Source organism: Geotrypetes seraphini, chromosome 18 (genome assembly GCF_902459505.1).
Source record: "Geotrypetes seraphini chromosome 18, aGeoSer1.1, whole genome shotgun sequence".
NCBI lineage: Eukaryota > Metazoa > Chordata > Amphibia > Gymnophiona > Dermophiidae > Geotrypetes > Geotrypetes seraphini.
In genome coordinates, this window is record NC_047101.1 from 1,599,816 (window position 1) to 1,617,724 (window position 17,909).

The following is a 17,909-nucleotide window of genomic DNA, read 5'->3' on the forward strand; positions in this document are numbered from 1 at the left end:
CCCGGTGACTCAGCAGGACTGCTAAGCCCAGTGCATCCTGGGAACTGTAGTTTTTGTACTACTGGGCAGCGCCCTTTGCTGCCCAGTGATAGAACATCATTACTGAGCGAGAATCCCTGACTCTTTTACAGGCACATATAGAGAGTGTGAGCAAAAAAGAGACATGCAGGAGGCAGGGCCAATTTAACCGATGGACCAGGTGAGATTCTGGCCCAGGGCACCAAAATACCCAGCCTCTAACCTTACCTGGTCCACCCTTCCCTTCCCCAGTCTTTGAGGGTCCATCAGGGTTCTCTCACTCTCCCTGCAGTCCTGTAAAGTAGCAGCAGCACGATAGGCTACCTGAAGCTAGGTCCTGGGTTCCACCTGCAAAAAGTTGTGTGAGGAGGGAAGACATAAACTTTACAGGACTGAGGGAGAGGGAGAGAGGCGTGGGAAGAGAGCTGAACCCCCTAGAGAGAGGAAAAGAGAGAATGAACTGGGGAAAGGAAGGGGTGGAAGTAGGGGCACCGCCAAACTAAGTTGGCTAAGGGCGCACCATCCTGGCAATTTCCCAGAAGAACATGGTGCAAAATGCGGCAGTCAAGCTAATTTTGGGGTTGAAGAAGTTCGATCATGTAACACCTTACATTGGCTACCGATGGAGGCATGCGTGAAGTTTAAGTTCAGATGCTTTTGCTTTAAGGCACTATTCAGTTTGGCCCCTAAATATATAACTGACCTCTTCTCTTCCTCAAACAACAGACATAAGAGAAGCTCACACTCGAATATTGTTTCCCCACCGGTTAAAGCATGTAAATTTAAAAAACACCATCAACATCTTCTCACATCAAGCGGCATTATGGGGCAAAGATCTGGAACAATTGCTCACGCCTACTACTTATGGGGAATTTAGGAAACACCTGAAGTATTTAGGCAACTAAGCTGTACAATCCTACGCCACAATAACTGATCTCTAGCGCTGTTAATAACTAGTTTCTAACCTTGTTAATTCTAATTAATTTGTAACATCTTTTAACCATTGTAAACCGCACAGAACTTCACGGTCCTGCGGTATATAAACTGTTATTATTATTATCCTATGAGCTAACCCTGAGAGGAAGAGAGGACAGAGTGTGGGAGAGACAACCAGTCACATTGATTGCACAGAAAGAGACAGAGAGATTAGCATGAGGAAACAGAGAGAGTATCCAGGGCCGGGTGTAGATATTGTGGGGCCGAGGACAGAAATTAAGAAGGGGGCCCCCTCTTCTGTGATCTTCCCACCATTACTACCACAGATAATACAACTTTAACTTAATTCTTGGCAACACCTATGTCAACAGTAAAGCTACAATAGGGTCATTTTTGAACACAGCAGGGAAGGACCAGAGACATGCAAGCAAAGTGAGGACAGAGAGAAAGAGAAAGCAGAGTGACTGCAGAAACAGGACAGGACAGGTCACTTATATAGAGGGCACAAAAAAAGAGAGAGACATCCACAGACAGATAGAGTGAGGAGAGAGAACAGAGAATTGGCAGAGACAAGGACAGAGAGAGAGGCAGACTGAGCATGTAGATTATTAGTGAATGGAAGGTGATGCGAAGACAGGGCTCAGGTTCTGGCATAAGGCTAGAGTTACTTTTCTTTCAGTTTTATCAATATAAAAAGCGCCGTATAAAGAGTCTGCAGGGTTTGGCCACAGCTCACCTTGTGCAATGTCTGTGTGCTACATTACTCTGTAATACAAGTCCACTGGTACCAGTCCACCCCAGACCTGTGGTCTCCTTTCTCCTCCCCCTCTATCCCGTACTTATTTGGGAAAGGGAAAGGTACCAAAACCTCAACCACGACTTTAAACTTTAAAAAGGGAAGATACGACAGCATAAGAGCCATGGTGAAAAATCGGATCAAGATAAAGATGGGCATGGTCCCTACTGAAAAATATTATCACGGAAGCACAAAGCCTCTACATTCCGCGGATGTCCAAAGTAAAGAAAACCAAAGGCAAAAGAGAGCCGACGTGGCTTACCAAAGAGGTGAAGGAAGCCATAAATGAAAAGAAGCAGTGGCATACCAAGGGGGGGGCGGGGGGGAGGACGGTCCGCCCCGGGTGCAAAGCCCAAGGGGGTGCACAGCTGGCCACTCACCAAGGAATAGGCTGCCGCCGGGGAAAGTGCCATTGCCGTCATCAGAAAAAGCCGGCACCGAGTTCTTCCTCCCTGTTTCTCTTCCCCGCGAGCCGACCAACTTTAGCCGTACAATGTCAATTCTGACATCGGAAAGGAAGTTCTGGGACAGCCAATGGCTGCCTGGTTGGCCCGGAACGTCCTCTGATGTTAGAATTGACGTCGGACAGCGAGAGTTGGTCGACCCGCTGGGAAAAGAAGCAGGGCGAACTCGGTGCCGGCCTGTTTCCGATGGCCAGTGGCAGCCTTTCCCCGGCGGCGGTGGCAGCAGCATGTTTCCAAATGGAAATGGCTGAGGGAAGTTTGAGGCAGATTATAGTGATTTAGTTGTTAGGATGTCAGTAGCGACGTAAAGAGGACGATTTTGCTACTTTACATGTTTTCACTCTGGAAACAAGATCTTCTGTTATAGCTGATGCCTGAATGAATGGCAGCTAAAGCAAAATGTAAACTGCCTTGAACTTCCCAATGAAAAAGTATAAATGAAAGCCAAAGAAATGCATTTCTTACCTGCCTTTCGAAACAGATGTCCAAGGCAGGATATTAATCATAAAATAATTTCTCAAACCTGATCATCTTGCCACAGAGGCTCTCAAAGATTTGAGTATTTGAATGATTTCCCTCTTACCATCCTCTCTGTATGTCTGGGCTGCAGCTAGAGTTAGCAGCCAAAGCGTCAGGCCACAAAAAAGCCACCTCATTTCTCCAAGACTGATCGGACCCTAGAAGAAAGAGAAGAGGCTTAGTTAATCTGCTGTAAACAGAGAGAGAAAATCCATCAGTGTGGCACAAGAATTGCCGCTGCTGGGTCAGACCAGTGGTCCTAGTAGTCTGCTCCCACGGCGGCTCTTAGGTCAAAGACCAGTGTCCTGAGTCTAGCCTTACCTGCGTACGTTCCAGTTTAGCAGAAACTTGTCCAACTTTGTCTTGAATCCCTGGAAGGTGTTTTCCCCTATAACAGCCTCCGGAAGAGTGTTCCAGATTTCTACTACTCTCTGGGTGAAGAGAAATTTCCTTACGTTTGTATGGAATCTATTCCCTTTCAACTTTAGAGAGTGCCCTCTTGTTCTCTCTACCTTGGAGAGGGTAAACAACCTGTCTTTATCTACCAAGTCTATTTCCTTCATTATCTTGAATGTTTCGATCATGTCCCCACTCAGTCTCCTCTTTTTAAGGGAGAAGAGGCCCAGTTTCTCCAATCTCTCACTGTACGGCAACTCCTCCAGCCTCTTAACCATTTTAATCACTCTTCTCTGGACCCTTGCAAGTAGTACCGTATCCTTCTTCATGTATGGCAACCAGTGCTGGATGCAGTATTCCAGGTGGGGGCGTACCATGGCCCGGTACAGCGGCATGATAACATTCTCCGATTTGTTCATAATTCCCTTCCTAGCATTCTATTTGCCCTTTTTGCTGCCGTCTTCATTGACTTATCTACCAGTACTCCCAAGTCTCTTTTTCTGGGGGTCTCCTGAGTACTGCACCAGACATGCTGTATTCGTGTATACAGTGAATGTACTATTAATCCTTAGGTGACTCTGTTCTGAGGAAGGACCCCCCAGAGCACCACTGCAGCTTCTGCTTGTTGCAGGTACATGTACTGGCTGTGTACCTTGAGATAAGGAACTAAGCACCTGCGTTGTCACTATCCACCTTTCAGTGCTTGGTTCTAAGGAAGTTTTTCCCTTATTTGGTACTTAGGCCTCACCCAGTGCGTTCCAGAATGCAGTGGGCGGGGTTGGGCAATGCTATTGTGATGACGCCACCCAGGAGGGAAAGATGCCTATTCTCTCCTCCCTTTCAGCTGCGTGTGGGGTGGACCAGGGCTACCCTAGGCCACCAGAAAAGATTCCAGTGGGGGACATGGGGTGGACCCAGCCTGGTATCCCACTGTGAGAGGTTTCAGGAGGGGGTCTGCCCTGCCCTGTTGGCCTTGGGGAGGAGTGTGCCTGGGTCTCCAGGTCCTCTTTGGGGGTCTACCAGAGGAAGGGGGAAGAAATTTGGGCCAGGGACACTTTTTTAACATCAGTGTTTCTGTGGAGCACTGACAGGAACATTAATGCAGACTAGTGAGCAGCATTGTAATGCAGCATAAATGTGCTTGCTCATTATTTTGAGAATGCTGCAGTAATTTTGCAGTACACGATTCACGGTAGAATCTGATTCTACTGTGAACCTTTGAGTAGCAGCCTGACAGTATTTATTCCTTTTACTTACCATACCACTAACCCTGACAAACAGAACTAAGGGCTAGATTTTCAAAAAAAATGCATCTGGATGCATCCAGGGAGGGACCTAATGCTTTGATTGGCACAGATGCATAAGGACCCACTCATAGGAAGGTCCTTAACAACCTGTGACAACCAGAGCCTCAGGCCCCTCCCCAGTGCATCCCAGAATGCATCGGGGAGGGAAAGGCCATCATTTTGAATAGACTAGCTATCTGAAAATAAGGTAAGGGGTAGTGGGCAGAGGTCATTGGAGGCACCGGTGGGGGTGGGTGGGAAGTTGCATGACAGGGGAGTGTGGGCAACTCTCCTGCTGCTGAGGGGTGTTGTATCATTGTACTCCCAATTGTTTGTACATGTAAGTGATGATAAGCAAGTTGGTACTCTTAAGGATTTATGGGCTATTAATCAAAGGATGGAAGGGATGTTGAGATCTTTTCACAAGTAGCTGAAAAATTTGCTAACGTTTTAGTGTGGTAGAGTCTCAGGTTTCAGCTTCAGTCATTAAGGATGCTTGAGAATGCTGATAGAGTTAGAAACTTAAGATTTGTGAATTCCAGCTTATATATTTACTTTCACCTTCTAATTATGAAGAATGCTGCCACTTTGGGGTTTTTTTGTTTTTAATGTTATATTCCTTTTAGAAAAAAGCTCACAGACGAACAAGGGGTAGATTGGTGTCATCAGAATTTTAGTTCTGGTCTAGAGTATTGGCCCTAAAAGCTACTTTTTTCCTTACATTTCCATGCACAAGTTTATAAAATTTTCAGATTCCACTTCAGCTAGAAGTTTCTGAAAGATACGAAGCCATCGTACAATGCTGTTTATAGGACTAAATATCCTTATTGTTTCTTCATGTACAAAGCCGCGGTGACATCAGAGCTGTTACTGTGGCGGCCAATGCTAAAATAATGAGGGATCGATGGATTGTTTGTAGTGTTTTTCTTTCTCTTGTATTTCATAGAGATATCCATTTTCTTTAACTGTTTTTGAATTGTGAAAATCAAATTTTAAAAAAGCATTCTTGAGCTGGTAACGTGGTATTCCTCCGAACCCAACAGCTCAAGAATGTTATCACTGAAGATTTGCTAACATTCAAAAAATTGACGGTTGGTAGTAGTGCTGCCCAATTCAGGAAAAAAACATTTTGATTCAATTTGATTCAGCCTATTGAATCGATTTTTCGATTCGATTTTCCTAGGGGGTTTATTTTATAGCTTCTACCCACACAGGCGCTGTGGTGTAAATAAAATAAACAAACAAAAGTTTGTTCTTTTCGCTCAGATTTTCCAGCTGATGTAGGGAAGCAATCAATTCATGGGCAGGAATAACTAAGTACAGGGCCAATTATGGGTTTTTCCGCGGACATTTATGGTGTTAGCAATAGTTAGAATTCACAGAACAGACAGTTGCATTACTATGGTAGGGAAAGAGAGAATTCACATAGGAACAGCATAAGCCCTATTACCAGCCGAGATTATTAATACCCTGGGACTCCTATGATACTCAAAAGAGGCTGGAGCAGGAGGTGCACATGAAGCTTCCGACGGTGATGTCAATTTACGTCACCCCGTGCTGCTCACACTCAAAGCAGTGGCGGTTGGGCAGGCTGGAGCCCAGCTCCTGTACTCACCGACGCCCGACCTCATCCTGCTCCTTCACCATAACAGTGGTGACAGACGAGGGGAGGGACACAGAACCATTTCTAGACTAGGCCTCCTTCTACTAAACCTTGCTAATGTTTTTTATCGCTGGGAGCCATGCTGAATGCTGCGTGCAGCTCCCGACGCTCATAGGAACTGAGAGTTGGGAGCAACGCGCAACATTCAGCGCGGCTCCCAGTGATACAAACCGCTAGTGGAGTTTAGTAGAAGCAGGTCTAACCTTCACTGACCCACCATTTCCCTCACCAGCTACGAGCCACCATAGGAAGTGGGGGAACTAACCCGCCCACCAATCACCAAAGGGGAAGGGAGAAGGCGAGAGCTACACCCACTCGTAACCCCATCCCGAAGCAATAGCAGCCAATCCGTGCGCACCGAATTGGCGAGGCCGATTTTTTAAAAAAGGGAATCAGAAATCGGGCAGCACTAGTCGGTAGTGCAATTTGGTGGTTTCAAATTAAATGAATGAAGAAAATTTTGCTTAAAAAAAATGGGTCAGATAAGATTTCTTTGTGGGACCAATGATTTAATACTGACTATACAAATAAAATGTTATGTGAGGTTTTTGCTCTCTATTTGTGTTAAGAAAGGAGCCACAATCAATATGACGGGACAGTTAGAGATAGGTAAGGGGTGGGGTGGGGGGGAGTCTAGGGCCTAGTGTTTAACATAACCCACGACCCAACTAGGAGTACTGTAGTACCATCTCTCTGAGCCTTTACACATCCCCCCTCCGTTCCTGATTGCAAAAATGATAGAACAGAAATTCCTGCAGTCCCAAAGATGCTTTAGGGAATGGAGCAGGAGCATTGGGTCAGGGGAGGGGAGCTCACAGTTCTGAAGCCCAGCCATTCCCAGTAGGAGCATATGCACCCCCCATTTTCACTCCTTTTATACAAACGCATACCTCTCTCACAAGGTCTCAATGTGCACACATGGACGTTACCCCCATCTCTCTAATCCCCCCCCCTCACTCATCCACATGCATACCTGGGACCCCACTTTAATACTTTCTCATTTATTTGAATTGCGATTTCTTCTGAAAGCTCTGCGCAGCTAATGACTAATCAACATGAGATTTGAAATACAGCACCCCACATATCTTTTTTTACTTCTTTCCCTGCACACAGCACTTGATCCCCAACAATGAGCATTGTAACATACCAGGATGAGACGTTGCTACATGGGGTGTGAGGGTACACCCGATGAATTTCTGGCATCTTTTAATTTGAGCCTGCTACAAGTCCATCTGACCCTATTCCCAGGACGATGAATGTGAAATTAGCTCAGACTGCAGGTTAATCTTTGAACAGTGTGACAAAGGCCTTTGCTACCAATGAATCCCTGGTTACAGATTTACAGAATCCTGGTTCAGCTGCTTGGCAGGATGACATACAATTAACCCCCCTGCAGAGAGCCTTCAGGTACCAGGATTATTAGATGAGAAACCAGATAGGCAAACCCCACTCCCTCTTATTTTATTCAATTTTCTATACCGTTCTCCCGGGGGAGCTCAGAACGGTTTACATGCATTCATTCAGGTACTAAAGCATTTTCCCCTGGTGGGCTCACAATCTATCTAATATAAGAACATAAGAAGTTGCCTCCGCTGAGGCAGACCATAGGTCCATCCTGCTCAGCGGTCCGCTCCCGCGGCGGCCCATCAGGCCCATTGCCTGGGCAATGGTCTATACCTATCTATACCCCCCAATCCCTTTTTCTTCTAGGAATCTATCCAAACCTTCTTTGAAACCATTTAATGTTTTCTTGTCTACAACAGCCTCTGGAAGCGCGTTCCATGTGTCCACCACCCTCTGAGTGAAAAAGAACTTCCTAGCGTTTGTTCTGAACCTGTCCCCCTTCAATTTCTCCCAATGCCCCCTTGTGCTTGTGGTGCCCCTTAATTTGAAAAATCTGTCCCTGTCTACTTTCTCTATGCCCTTCAGGATCTTGAAGGTTTCTATCATGTCTCCTCTAAGTCTTCGCTTTTCCAGGGAGAAAAGTCCCAACTGCTTCAATCTGTCGGTATATGGGAGATTTTCCATTCCCTTTATCAGTTTGGTTGCTCTTCTTTGCACTCCCTCAAGTACCGCCATGTCTTTCTTGAGGTACGGCGACCAGTACTGGACACAGTACTCCAGATGCGGCCGTACCATTGCACGATACAGCGGCATGATGACTTCCTTCGTCCTGATCGTAATACCCTTCTTAATGATACCCAGCATTTTGTTTGCTTTCCTAGAGGCTGTGGCGCATTGCACCGATGCCTTCATGTTGCGTCTACCATCACTCCCAGGTCTCTCTCCAGGTTACTAACCCCTAGTGGTGTTCCCCCCATTTTGTATGTGAACATCGGGTTCTTTTTCCCCACGTGCATGACCTTGCATTTCCCCACGTTGAAGCTCATCTGCCACTTTTCGGCCCACTTTTCCAGCTGCGTTAGATCCTTTTGGAGATCCTCGCAGTCTTCCTTGGTTTGAGCCCTGCTGTATAGTTTGGTGTCATCTGCAAATTTAATGACTTCACACTTAGTTCCCGCCTCTAGATCATTTATGTAGATATTGAACAAGAGTGGTCCCAGCACCGACCCCTGCGGAACTCCGCTCGTGACCCCTTTCCAGTCTGAGTAGTGGCCCTTTACGCCAACCCTCTGCTTCCTGTTTGCCAGCCAGTTTTTGATCCATCGGTAGACCTCCCCTTGTACCCCGTGGTTCCATATCTTTTTAAGCAGTCTCTCGTGTGGCACCTTGTCGAAGGCTTTTTGGAAGTCAAGGTAAATGATGTCTATAGATTCCCCTTTATCCACCTGGCTGTTCACTCCCTCAAAGAAGTACAATAAGTTTGTGAGGCATGACCTACCCTTACAGAAGCCATGTTGACTCGGTTTTAGCTGCCCATTTTTTTCGATGTGTTCACAGATGCTGTCTTTAATCAATTAAGTGACTTGCCCAGGGTCACAAGGAGCAGCGTGGGTTCGAACCCACAACTTCAGGGTGCTGAGACTGTAACTTTAACCACTGCGCCACATTCTCCCCATTGCCATTGCTGGATCAGACCAGTGATCCATAGTGTCTAGCAGTCTGCTCACGAGGCGGCCCTTAGGTCAAAGACCAGTGCCCCGAGACTAGCCTTACCTGCGTACATTCTGGTTCAGCAGGAACTTGTCTAACTTTGTCTTGAATTCCTGGAGGGTGTTTTCCTATAACAGCCTCCGGAAGAGCGTTCCAGTTTTCTACCACTCTCTGGGTAAAGAAGAACTTCCTTGTGTTTGTACGGAATCTATCCCCTTTTAACTTTACAGAGTGCTGAAACTGAACTCCACTAAGACCAAAGCCATTGGTTTCCGCACCGCACAACAGAATGTCATATCTAACCTCACTCTTTCATCAGGCATCACTCTCATAATGGAAAAATCCACCAGGGTACTAGGCTGCATCTTAGATGACACTCTCTCAATGGAACCACAAATATCTATCCTTCGAAAAAAGACCATCTACACCAGTGGTCTCAAACTTGCGGCCCGCCAGATACTATTTTGAGGCCCTCGGTATGTTTATCATAATCACAAAAGTAAAATAAAACAGTTTCTTGATCATATGTCTCTTTAGCTATGAATTGCAATATTATTAAGACTTAGCCAAAAAGAAAGATTTATAAACTATAGAATTTTACCTCTTGCAAAATTGTCATTTCTTTAATGAGACATTAATTTTTCCGAGGCCCTCCAAGTACCTACAAATCCAAAATGTGGCTCTGCAAAGGGTTTGAGTTTGAGACCACTAATCTACACTATGCGTCAACTGTGACTCACAAGATCATACTTCCACCCACACCACTTTTCTCTGATTGTCCAGATGATGGTCCTGCCTCAACTAGACTATTGCAACTCCGCCTACCTTGGCATCAACACTACTTTTTATCCACAAACTGTAACTCATCCAGAACACAGCCGTTAGACTAATCTACAAATTAAAGAAATTTGATTCAATCACAACCTTCATCAGGCAACATTGGCTCCCAATATCATCCCAAATAATTTTCAAATCGTCATGTATCCTACACCAGATTCTATATGGAAACTCAGCAGCCCCTCTCATCCAATTATTCTCTACTGTTTGGTCAACATCAAAAAGAATCCTTAATAGAATCCAACTGAACCTGCCATCCACAAAATACCTTCACTACAAGCGAATTTTCCACTCTGCTAACTTATCTGGGTGAAAAAACCTGGAAAGACCTATCTGAAGCTATCAGGAAAGAGACAAACTATACCACATTCAGAAAAAACCTGAAGACTCACTTCTTTGACAATTGTCTTAGTTTCTATATAGCACCCCTTCTTCTATGTCCCTCCTCTTGCTTCTCCATGTCCCTTCCCCTACAACTTTCCCTTCCTCTTTGATCTGTCACCTTGAGCCTATATAGGTATGTGCGGCTCACAAATGGAAGATTAGACTAGATTCTTTCTACCTTGGAGAGGGTGAACAACCTGTCTTTATTTACTAAGTCTATTTCCTTCATTATCTTGAATGTTTCGATCATGTCCCATCTCAGTCTCCTCTTTTCAAGGGAGAAGAGGCCCAGTTTCTCTAATCTCTCACTGTACGGCAACTCGTCCAGCCCCTTAACCATTTTAGTCGCTCTTCTCTGGACCCTTTCGAATAGTACTGTGTCTTTCTTCATGTACAGCGACCAGTGCTGGATGCAGAATTCCAGGTGAGGGCGTACTATGGCCCAGTACAGCAGCATGATAACCTTCTCTGATTTGTTCATGATCCCCTTCTTAATTATTCCTAGCATTTCACCATTAGCGTTCGCCCTTTTCACCACTGCCGTGCATTGCATGGATGGCTTCATTGAGTTGTCAACAAGTACTCCCAAGTCTCTTTCCTGGGGGGTCTCGCCAAGTACTGCACCAGAAATCCTGTGCATAAGATTTTTGTTACCGACGTGCATCACCTTACACTTATCCACGTTAAACCTCATTTGCAATGTTGTGGTCCATTTCTCGAGCATGTTTATATCCCGTTGCAGGTCTTCGCAATCCTCCTGCATCTTCACTACTCTGAATAATTTCGTATCATCTGCAAATTTAATCACCTCACTCGTCTTACCAATTTCCAGGTCATTTATAAATTTGTTGAAGAGCACGGGTCCAAGCACTGAACCCTGTGGCACTCCACTTGTGACGTTTTCCAGTCCAAGTATTGTCCATTTACCCCCCACTCTTTGTTTCCTATCTGGTTTTTAATTCACGTATTTCACCCTCAATTCCATGGCTTGCAATTTTTGAAGTAGTCATTCATGCAGAACCTTGTCGAACGCCTCCTGAAAATCCAGATATATGATGTCAACCGGGTCACCCATCTTATCTGCCCGTTTACTCCCTTGAAGTGCAGCAAGTTTGTTAAGCTGAGCCATCATCAAAATGGCTGCCGTGAGTTCCCGTTTTAGTCTCGAGAACACAAAGGGAACTCATGGCAGCCATTTTGATGACGGCTCTGCATGGGGTAGGAGCGTAGGTCAAGCAATCCTGCCCCGCATCACCACTAGAACACCAGGTACGGTCTGGAGAAGGTCTGATGCAGAATTTTGTGATTTTTTTTTTAAAAATAAATTTACGAATAAACGAATCCGTGGGTACTGAAACTATAGATTTGGAGGGGGAACTGTACATCTTCATATTTCTCTAGCGTGTATTTAAATACTTCTTACATAGATGCTATAATTAGATTGTGACCCCACTGGGACAGAGAGGGAATATTTTCTAATGATTGAAAATGTAACCCTAATGTATTAATATTGTAAACCGCTTAATACTCACATACAAGCGGTGTTTCAAATAAATCCAATCCAATCCAGATTTCCCTGGATATGTGCTCTTTTTAGGACTGTCCAGGTATCTGGACAGTTTCCTAAATTTGTGGGAGTTTGTCCAGGTTTTGGCCTCTCTCCAACCCACACCCCAGAGTCAAGCATGGCTCTCCCCTGTTCATCGCTTAATCATAATACAAAGCGATGAACAAGCCTTAAAAAAAAAATGCATCAACAAATACAAATACAAGGTTTCAATACAAATAACAGACACACTTAACATAAACAGGACCAAAAGAGAAGAGGGGGAAGAAATACAATGTATGATAGTAAATGAGATGGGTAACTGATATAATAGGGAGGATAAAATAAAAAAAGATCAAAAGTTGGAGTTAAAAAGGTGTGACCTAATTATAAAAAGCTAGCAGTCAAAAGCATCTTTAAAAATAAAACATTTTAACTTGCTTTTACACCTAGCAATGAGACATTCTTCCCTTATGTGTATTGGGAGTTTCACAATTGTGGAGTGCGAACTGAAAAACAATGTCTCCATGTTATAATGGATCTAAGAGAGGGGACAACCAGCAAAAGTTGATCATTAGATCTAAGTGATTGGGTGGGGGCATAGGGTATTTAGACTATATCAATAAGGAAAGGGATTTGAAAAGTATCAATTTAAGGGTTAGCAGACATATCTTGTAGGTTATTCAATGTGCCACTGGAAGCCAATGAGATTTTTTGAGAAGTGGTGAAATATGGTCAAATTTCTTTGCCTTCCATGAGTCTGATAGAGGTGTTTTGAATAAGTTGCAGGTACTTACTTTCTTTAAGGTGGATTCCTGTGAACAAAGCATTACGGTAGTCAATTCTAGAAATGACCAATGAGTGGATTAATATGTTGAGATTTGGGTTCTCACCATTTTTAAACTGAGATTTGTCATAATCTAAAAAACGTGGATTTGATTACACTGCTAATATGCTCGTAGAATAGTTTATGATCGAAAATGACCCCTAATATCTTTATAGAAGTAACTGCTCAAAGGGTAGTGCCAACCAAAGTAATGGGATGATGTTTAAGTCCTTCTTTTGAAGGGAAGAGCATCACACTGGACTTATTGGCATTAACATCAACTGATTTGTATCAAGCCAGTGAAGAATTTGTCTAAGTTTCTGATTAATAGATTGAACTTCTAATGGATTCTCAGGGTCTAGAGCAGGGGTAAAGTCTCTTCTCGAGGGCCGCAATCCAGTCAGGTTTTCAGGATTTGCATGAGATCTATTAGCATACAATGAAAGCAGTGCCATTCTGGATTGAACAAGAAGTTGGGAACCTGGTACTACCAGATTGAGCACCCCTAAGCTCTGTAAAACAACCTTTGCCAATCTGTAGCATCTTCCATCCTTGTCTGTGCTACAATGGAAATTTGGGCCAATAGCATTCCCAGCTGCAGCCTACTCATACCTGCTGCACCTTTTGCTGGACCCAGAGCAAGTCTGAGTATTTGAAGGCAGCGCCAGCACCTCCTGAAATGAGTGAAGTCAGCCCACAGCTTTAATTTTTTTTTTTTTTTGTCTCCAGCTGCTATTGGGGGACATAACCCATGTGTCTGCAGTGATCTAGCATGGACACTAAGAATTTTACACTTATTTTTTCATACAATTGGTAGCAGCAGTCCTGGAAGTACTGCATATATTGAGCCATAAAGCTGTAGATCATACTCATAGTAATTGTACAGTAGTCTTTAATCACATTCACTTTTTGACTAAGGAGGAAAATTAGCCTAAAGCAAGCTGTGGCTGTTACGAAAAGTCCAGGCTCAACTCTGTTTTAAAGGGCATTCAATCATTTATAAGTTTTCAAAAGAATTATTTTATTTTTCAATATAGTCCCCCGATAGCACCACACTGTACAATCAAATTTTCCTGCAATGACTTTTAACCCCTTTGATGTCTTCATCACTTAAAAACTGCTGTCCCTGGAGAGATTTCTTCAAAACTCAGAACAGGAAATAAGAACATAAGAAACGCCTTCACCGGATCAGACCAAGGTCCATCTAGTCCGGCGATCCGCACACGCGGAGGCCCATTTAGGTGCTCCTTGTTGGAGACCCGGATTTGATCTGCAAGGTGTGCATCCAACTTGCGTTTGAAACCCAGCACAGTATTCATTTTTGTGATTTTTTTATATATATTATCATTTTTGCTTGAAATTTTTGTGAATGTAAACTTTTTTTTAAAAAAGACCGTCATTTAGCTTATAGTGATCTTGTCCTATATCTTGCATTCACCTCTCCTGACATACATGTTTCAGATTGAAACTTTTTTCAGGGTTGAGGGAAACTACAATGAAACACACCGTGTCTGCACCTTATTGTTTCATAAATACAGCACACTATAACAGCAAAGCCTCTACTAAATATTAAAATACTGCAAAACAGAGAGAACCAAGCGCTTACCATTTAACGGAGCTACATCGGGCAGTGTATCATGGCCATGGTTTGTAATTAAGGACATTAAATACAGCTAGCCCAATGCACACTAACAAACGTATGATGTCATCATCATACCGGTGCGAGGCTCAGACCCAGAGGAGTTGGGGCTACTAACTGAAAGCTCTCACAGGATCGATAGCCATTCGATCTCCTCATTCAATCCCATGGGAGTCAGGGATTTTAATCTATATATCCATTTTTGCTTTCACTGCCATAGCTTTCTGAATATTTCCTCCCTCTCACCCTACTATAACAGTCAATAATTCTCCATTTAATATCTGACTACTCATGCCCCATAAGCTGCCAGTGTCTAACCAAAGGGGCAGTGTCACGTTCAGTACGTACCCGTGACTTATGTTCATTTAAACGTGTCTTAATGGAGTGCATAGTACGCCCCACATAGAGGCTTTGCTGTTATAGTGTGCTGTATTTATGAAACAATAAGGTGCAGACATGGTGTGTTTCATTGTAGTTTCCTCAACCCTGAAGAAAAGTTTCAATCTGAAACATGCATGTCGGGAGAGGTGAATGCAAGATATAGGACAAGATCACTATAAGCTAAGTGACAGTCTTTTTTTAAAAAAAGTTTACATTCACAAAAATTTCAAGCAAAAATGATAATATATATATATATATATATATATATAAAAAAAATTCACAAAATGAGTCTTATATGAATAAATTAATAAAGGCTGGACCGACGAAAAGCAGTAGCAACTGGGTGTATTTTGCCTGGGTGCCGTCTGAATGTCCATACAAAACTTAAGTAATAACACCTGTGGCTAGTCCCTTTATTTGATATCTATAAGGCCACAAGAAGTACATGATCTGATTGAATTCAACAGTGGCTCTTGAATGATTGTTTTGTGACATATGCACTGGCAGATTGTCATGATGAAGCAGCATGCCTGCTGTGTTTTCCTCATCTTTTCTCCTTGACTCCTGCAAAGCGATCAGTGATGGTGTAACACTTCCTGGTTATGGTTGTCTTGTGTGGCATGAACTCCAGAAGCAAACGTCCTTCATCACCCTAAGACAGTTGCCATGACTTTGCCTGTAGATTTTTTTCATCTTGAACTTTTTGGAGTGGGAGATGACTTGTGCAATGACTCGATTTTGGACTCAGGTCTCATCTCCAGTTACCAATGAAAAAAATTCATTTGGTCTTCACAGAGCATCTCCAAGTTCTCCTGACAGCACTGGAGCCTAGTGGCCTTGTCTTCGTGGAACCCATCTTGCACTAGCCTCGGACATGCACAACTTTTCATGGATTATTTTCAAAACTGTACCTGCTGTGATGCCCTTTTCTTCAGCTATTCAGGGAATATTAATTTGTCTGAAAAAAAATGACTTTCTTGCACACTTCTGGGGAAGTTGCTTCCATAGGGTCATCTTCAATGGACTCTGGGAAAGGGATTTATATGCTGCCTTTTTGTAGTTTTACAACCACTCTAAAAGCAGTTTCCATACAGGTATTTCAAGCATTTTCCCTATCTGTCCTGGTAGACTCACAATCTATCTAATGTACTCTCTACCCCACTTAAACTGCTTGTTCCAAAATTTTACTTTGTAGAATGATGGGGCAGACTCATCATAAACTGTAGCCATGTTTCTGTGTTCCTGGATCTCCTTTGGCTTTTTCCCTTCTTTTGTGAGAAATTTTATCCCTGAACGATGCTCCAAATGTAGTAGTTTCTTGTTTCACACATGGACTCTTCTGCCATCCTGTCTCTTGGAGGTTAGATTCGCACTAAACCACAACTGGGCATGAGTAACCTTGAGATCTGTCACAACATGCAGACTTGTTTGAACACGCTTACTACTTTTAGTCATACTCACGTAGATAAATTATTGAACACTCCTCATACATAATAAACATGTGGCTGATTCATGCTGCTTTTACATGGAGAAAATAAATGTGGTTCACTTATGTGCTATATATACCCTCAAAAGTTTTCTAATGATGTCTACATAGCATCTTACCAGGGAGCAATAGTTATATGGTCCAGTCTAAAGCAAACAAATCAGCTTTCCTCCTTTTGTAGCAGCACTCTTGACCAAATGCAAAATACTCTAACAAAAATGACTTTATTGTAAACATTTCTCACACACACACACATGCACAACCTCCCCCCCCCCCCCCCCGAACAAAGAGTTGCAACTTATAGCACCAAGGTGAGTGGCAGTCAAATCTGGCCCATCTGATATAGTGGGTAGCTGGCTCTAACAGAGAACCACCTCTGACATAGGGCAGCAACTACAAATCTGTCCTAGTAAAGCAGCATCTCCATGAGGGACAGGCAAAAAAAAAAAAAAAAAAAGCCGAGACCCCATGTGCTCCATTTCATATATCAGATAGCACATAAACATCTTTTATCAGTTAAGTATGCAACTCAGGATTTCTAATCATTAAACCGTCTTCCAACTGTTTCCCAAACTAATTTAGAGCAGTGTTACATGACCACATGGAATGAAACTGCTTCATATGGTATACAGTCATTTATCATATAAAAAGGATCTATTGGATAACATCTCAGCTATTACCCTGCCTTTCTTTTGCTGGTCTTTAAAGGTAATCACAACCTACTATGGGAATCAAATACAGCAAGTGTGAGGTAAGCTGTGAAAAGAAACATGGCACTTCAGGGGAATCAGTAGAAAGCAATTTAAGAAATCTGTTAAAAGATAAATGGTCTCAGAACCATATGCACTCTTCCAAGTACCACAGTGGACACCAGGAAGGAGTCTTCTGTTCCTTTACTTATGTGACATGTTCTGATAAATTAGAGGTACAAAAATTATAGCCTGCAGGCCCCATTAGCCTTTGGTCTCACCCACAAACTCCATTTTCTGGTAACAGCTTTTCAGAGGTAGTAGAAAATGATGCCAAGGTTTGTGGCACTGAACTTGGTCCAAGTGGCTACTTCTTCGAAGGTTAGTGAATGTGAGGATGAGGGTGGAGCCACACAGAACTGTTCCCCAGGGGCAAGACTTTGTTCAGGTTCCATAGTCAGGCATGTTGAAGCCTTGGTTATAAGGCCAGCCATTTGAACCTGGACATGCAACAGTGGGGTGCAATGGCACAAGGAGTCATCATAAAGGTTGCTAACAGGGCGTGAAAGTCAAGAAAGAAATAGGCAGGATTAAGCTACATCATTTCAGTTTGGAGGATAGAGCAAGCCACCAAACGGTCCAGATTCTGTGCAGCCGGAGGTGCCCCTCTCCTTCCATTCTAAACCTACCTTACAAGGGAGGGACATTCAACATATTAATGATAACTACAGCCCTGAATGTGACTCATAGGCCAGGAAGTTTGCCCACAAGGGGACCTGGGCCCTCTTACCTTCAACTCAGGATCTCTATGCTTTCATGGCTGGCGGGGTTGTCAAGCCTCACCAGCCGAAAATGTCTCACCTGCAGCACTAAATCCAGCAAGTTCTGGTCTGAGCATGTGCAGGAGAGTCAGCATTAGCAGCTGAAGCATCTTTGACTGGCAGGGTTTAGCATCATTGCCGTATGTGGTTGAGCTGGGGAAGAAAGGG

General features: G+C 43.6%; 1 protein-coding gene across 2 annotated transcripts in view; it reads right to left on the reverse strand.

Annotated features, from left to right (window-relative positions):
- FGFR4 (fibroblast growth factor receptor 4) overlaps positions 1 to 7,347 on the reverse strand; it is a 38,653-nt gene extending 31,306 nt beyond the window's left edge. For both annotated transcript variants that reach the window (XR_004537514.1, XM_033927603.1), the window contains exons 1-2: positions 7,226 to 7,347; positions 2,798 to 2,891 (exon numbers count right to left, since the gene is read on the reverse strand). Coding sequence is in view for 1 of the 2 variants with exons in the window: in XM_033927603.1 (XP_033783494.1) it covers positions 2,798 to 2,870 (73 nt within the window). In the remaining variant the exon portion in view is untranslated. The remainder of the gene's footprint in view (positions 1 to 2,797; positions 2,892 to 7,225) is intronic.
- Positions 7,348 to 17,909: the final 10,562 nt, after the last annotated feature.